Source organism: Diabrotica virgifera, chromosome 8 (assembly GCF_917563875.1).
Source record: "Diabrotica virgifera virgifera chromosome 8, PGI_DIABVI_V3a".
Classification (NCBI taxonomy): Eukaryota; Metazoa; Arthropoda; class Insecta; order Coleoptera; family Chrysomelidae; genus Diabrotica; species Diabrotica virgifera.
In genome coordinates, this window is record NC_065450.1 from 108,587,019 (window position 1) to 108,592,436 (window position 5,418).

At 33.2% G+C, this 5,418-nt stretch overlaps 1 protein-coding gene across 1 annotated transcript; it reads right to left on the minus strand.

Moving 5' to 3' along the window:
• Positions 1-2,507: 2,507 nt before the first annotated feature.
• On the minus strand, positions 2,508-4,139 carry LOC126889888 (zinc finger MYM-type protein 5-like). The gene is made up of 2 exons (XM_050658596.1): positions 3,961-4,139; positions 2,508-3,878 (listed from the first exon to the last, which is right to left on the minus strand). Exon 2 carries the CDS (start codon positions 3,389-3,391, stop codon positions 2,882-2,884), a length of 510 nt encoding a protein of 169 aa, XP_050514553.1. The 5' UTR covers positions 3,392-3,878; positions 3,961-4,139; the 3' UTR covers positions 2,508-2,881.
• Positions 4,140-5,418: the final 1,279 nt, after the last annotated feature.

A 5,418-nucleotide genomic window follows, 5' to 3' on the forward strand; every position in this document is an offset into this window, starting at 1 on the left:
AATATGCACGTTTATCCGATTTTTTTGCCGGTGCGGCGCGCTCTATTTCAAAAATCTCCTATTATCCTCCGAAAAATATTTTTTCTAGATTCTTTGGGATATTCTAAATAAAATAAGTTTTTTGACATTTTTCTCAAAAGTTAATAGTTTTAAAGTTATAAGCGATTTAAAATCGGAAAAATGACAAAAAACGTATTTTCGGTTTTTAAATCGCTTATAACTTTAAAACTATTAACTTTTCAGAAAAATGTCAAAAAACTTTTTTTACTTAGAATGTCCCAAAGAATCTAAAAAAAATATTTTTTGGAGGAAAATAGGAGATTTTTGTAATAGAGCGCGCCGCACCGGCAAAAAAATCGGATGGACATGCATATTTAACAATTAAAAAACAACGATTTAAATTAAGGTTAGACGCGATCACTCTTCAGAATTTTGAAGCTGAATGTTTAAACTTCAATTTAAGTATATGGTAACCTCAAAAATACTAATTTAAATATGAGTTTTTAAGCCTCGAAAATGCGTATTTTCGCATTTTTCAGATTTTAAATCGCTTATAACTCGAAAACTATCACTTTTTGAGAAAATTTACAAGATACGTTTCTTGTTAAGAATGACCCAAAAAACCTAAAAATATATATTTCAGAGCAAAAAATCGTGATCTTCTGTATTTGTTTAAAAAAATTGTTTAAACAATTTCTGCCCAAAAATTCCGCCCGGCACCCTTCAGATTTGTTTAAAGGGGACATTTTTAAATAGGAATCCACAAAGAAACCGAATCAGAATTTTTTCCAGACGGGAGCGGTCTCACCACATGGACTAAGAGGTCAACAACAAATATTTAACGAAAAAATAAAATATCTACAAGTTTAAAATAATAAATTAAAACAAGAGACAGAACAACTTAAGAATGAGAATAAAGAAATTAAACCAGAATTCAAAGATGTCAAAAATATCATTGGAAAATTGGAAAAAAAAAGAAAATTAATAAAGTTGTTGTTTATGGCCGAAAAATACATAGTAAAGACTCCACAGGTCTTAAAGACGAAATGGATATGTTTTTTAAAATGCAGCTAGATCTGGCAGTGAGCATGAATAATCTCCGAAAATTGGGAGAGAAAAGATGTTTTGTATGGCCGAAAAATACATAGTAAAGACCAGTGCCGGTTTAACACAGTCTGCCGCCCGGTGCTGATACGGATGCCGCGCCCAGGCTCAAAAATATTTCTCAACTTTATTTCAATTCAACAAAACATATTTTGAATATAAGTTTATTAAAATAAAAAAACAATTACAACTTTTTTTGGTTTCCAACTTAAATGAAAACTAACAATATACAAGGAAAAAATTAAGAGCGAACTTCACAAAGTAAAATAAAAATTTACTTAATAACATTCAAACAGGTAACATCAGGTAGGTAAGCAAATACCTTTACTATTGAAAAGCTTGTTTTCTTGATTTTACTGAAGCGAAGTTTTCGATGATATCAGTTATATTTAATTCATTTAGCAGGTCCTCGTTAATGGATAAAACTGCTAAGGACTTCAAATTTTCTTGGGAAATTGCATTTCTTAAGTAGGTCTTTACCCTTTTTAGTGTCGAAAGAGAGCGTTCGCCACTTGCATTTGCGACCATTATGGAGAAAAAAATACGCAGGCAAATATTAAATCCTCCTTGTAGTTTTGTTGTTATTCGGTTGCCGATCTGAAAATATCTTCATCTTCCGTAGCTTTTAGTTTAAACAAAAATTCAAATGCTCTTGAACAAGATTTATAACTATCAGATCGGCGAATAATCTCCGACTTAAGATTGTCTATTATACAAACATAACATTGTGTTCGAATTTTTTCTTTTTGGCTTAAGCTTACCTCCGAATTCATTTCTCCTAATTGCAATTTTTTTTGATAATCCTCTTCTCAGCATAATTTTCGTTCCCTGTTAACAACATTCCTAAGGGCTCGTAGTGATCAAAACGATCACGTAAGAAATCAAAGTAATCTGCTAAAGATGATAACAGATGAGCGGTTGTGCTTAAATCCATATTTTCCTTTTGTACTGATTTATTCACTTCATTAACCCTTTGTAAAACGTCAAGCCAAAATGATAAAATTATTCCGTATTCCAACAAATCAAGTTTTTCCGATAGAGAAGCTGCTTCAACTCTTACTATGTTTTTCTCATTTATATCCGTTGATATTCCAATCAAACATGTTTTAATCAAACCGTAATTGCTTTTTAACGCTTTTACGGCATCAAAACGAGAAGACCAACGGGTTGTATTCACTCTCTTAGGTAACAGTGTCTGCCCCGACTCAGCCGAATCCTTTATTGCACGAGACAATAACTCCCACCTATGTGTAGACACGGAGAAAAAATTGTAGATAGCTTGTACCAACATAGAAAAAGATGTTGCTTCCAAACAACAATCTGCTGCATTTTGGACAACCAAATTTAAAGAGTGAGCAGCACACGGCACAAAGAGAGCAAAATCATTGTATTTAATACGTGCTTGCAAACCAGAATACTTTCCACTCATATTACTGGCATTGTCGTAAGACTGGCCTCTACAGTTCTTAATATCTAATTTCAAAGACTCTAACATCCCAATAACTGTTTCCTCAAGTTGTTGTGAGCTATGCCCAGTGTTTTTATAAAATCCCACGAATCTTTCCACGGGATTCCCTTTATTGTCACAATATCTCAAAATCACTGTAAGTTGGTCATGGTGTGTTATGTCAGGTGTTGAATCTACACTTATAGAATAGTATTTGTTTGCCTTAATTTGTCTAACAATTTCATCAATGACTCGATTGGATAAAATATTCAGTAATTCGTTACATATATCTTTTGATAGATATGACGTTTTGCCCTTACCTAAATTTGCTCATGTATTAATATGATCTTTCAAAAATGGATCATATTCTGACAATAGTTCCAGTAAACCTAAGTAGTTTCCATTCCGTTTTTCGCCAATTCTTTCATGAGTACCTCTAAATGCCAATTCCCTGGTAGCCAGAAACTTTATTACACTTATGATTCTTTCTAGTACTTTCACCCAATATTCTTTCGCAGTGCTAATTTCCTTTTCGAGTTCTACATCAACTCTTCCTTGCTTTAATAAGCGAGTCATCAGATTATCTATATGATCATTGGATCTTTCATGTTCGTCTAATCTTTCCTTACTTGTATTCCATAATGAAAATCCTGTTTTAAATTGGTTCTTTTTATTTCCAAATAATACACAATAAAGACAAAATATATTGCCAGTGCTCTCCGAGTAAATTGCCCAATCGCGGCGAACCACTTCTCCATTAACAAGTCTTTTATAAAATATTTGCTTACCGGCATACCTGTGTTGTTCCCCGAAATTTCTTTTTGACATTGAAAAGTCCATATCTGTAAGATTCTGTTCGACCTATTTTTCTAGAATCATTTCTGCTTAATTATGGGAATCTTGCCAAAGTGCCGGATCTTTAAAATTAAGTAAATCCTGTTTTGGATCTGAAAAAAAAATTAAAAAAAAATTTGTCATTGTCCTGTTTTATTTACCATTTGTAAAGGCCCGAGTTACTGGTGGTTGCTTCTTCATATTCTAATACTTTTGAAACAGGTGATACTAAGTGCTCTGGCTCTGGCACTAATTCTGAAGTCTCCAAAATAAGTTCATGTGGTTGAATATGAATATATTTATCACTAGTAGCACTAGAGCTACTACCGGGTTGGGAAATATTTGTAGTGTCGTCTTCTTGATTTCCATCAGGTGTAAAAAATGCTATCTATCATTTTGGGTATACCTTCAAAATTTTATTTTGTCTTTCTTGCTTTTCTTGTTTCCTTTTACGCCAGAAAGATCCAGGTTGTTTCCGCCCTTCCATATTTTTCTATTGAATATTGATTATATTAATGTTTAATTTACAAATTATAATTACCTATACAGTTTCAAATGTAAGTCAAACATCTTACCTTAGTTTAGTTGTACGTTTGTAGGTATTTCTCTTTCTACTCGTATTTATACAACTGCCTGGTCTGTATTAATAGGATAGAACAAATTTTACTAATCAACTCTACCGACCTACGCCTTATTATTTTCTGGTTCAAGTGTTCAAGTAGTAAGCAGTTTCTGTTTTATTATTTCGGCGCGGCGCGCCGGCCGGCGCCCGTCAGGCCGTCTGCCAACCAAAACGTGTATTTTGCGGTGTTCGCACATTATTCTTAAACGCTGTAGAATGATATAATTTTACGGCGCACGGCATGTTTGTACGTTATCTGACATTTAGATAACATAAACTGAACACAGTGCATAAACCATATAGGTACGTCGACGTTAATAATAATAATTTATTTATAAATTATTGTTAAGTTTTCAAGTTAATGATAAAACAGAAAAAATTTTATTAATATATCATGTGGATTTGTATGCAAATTTTATTTTACCATAATCATATAATTTCGGAACAGCACGCGCTTCGCGCGTACCGCCCTAGAACCTTCAACCGCCCGGTGCTACAGCACCCAAAAGACCCCTGGTTAAGCCGGCGCTGGTAAAGACTCCACAGGTCTTAAAGACGAAATGGATATGTTTTTTAAAATGCAGCTAGATCTGGCAGTGAGCATGAATAATCTCCGAAAATTGGGAGAGAAAAGATGTTTAGTTGAAGTACCAAATGAACAAGAAAACAAGAACGTTATGCAGGCGAAGTCAAAACTTTAAAATATATAGTTTATATAAATGATATGATGAGTTCAAGAAAAAATGAAAGAAAAATGCAAAAATCTATCAGACAAGCAGCAAAGAAAGAAAGAGAAAGTGGTAAAGCAGTAAAAATTGGGTACCTACATAAAACTAATAATAAATGGAATTAAATGGCGATGGAGCAATGACGAAGACACCTTGGTAAAAGAAAAAGGAAAAAGTAGAAGAGGAAAGAGAGGAGGATGTTTTTCTGACTACGGACCTGGCAATGATTATGAATATGAGAAGAGCATTAGAACATAAAAGAAAAAAGAAACAAAAAGGAAGTAAGCCTAATTAATATGGCCACTTGAAATCTCAGCGCAATATATGAAGCGGGTGCAATGAAAATTTTGATTAGAGAACTAAATAAATACAAGATAAATATTATTGCTGTACAAGAAACCCATCTAGTAGGAAATGGGACAACAAACATAGAAAACTATACTCTATTTAAAAGTGGAAGAAGAATATGTAAAAAAAAAGCAGTACAAAAATGGAAATTTCATTAGGGAGAGAAATTCTAGAAACTGAAGGGGTGGAGGATTACACGTATCTGGGAGTTCATGTGACAAATAAATGCGAAGAAGAAAAGGAAATAGAGCTACATATAGCAAAAGGAAACATGTGTGCGGGCAGTTTGTAAAGAATAATAAAATCCAAAGAGGTATCGCGAAATACAAAAATAA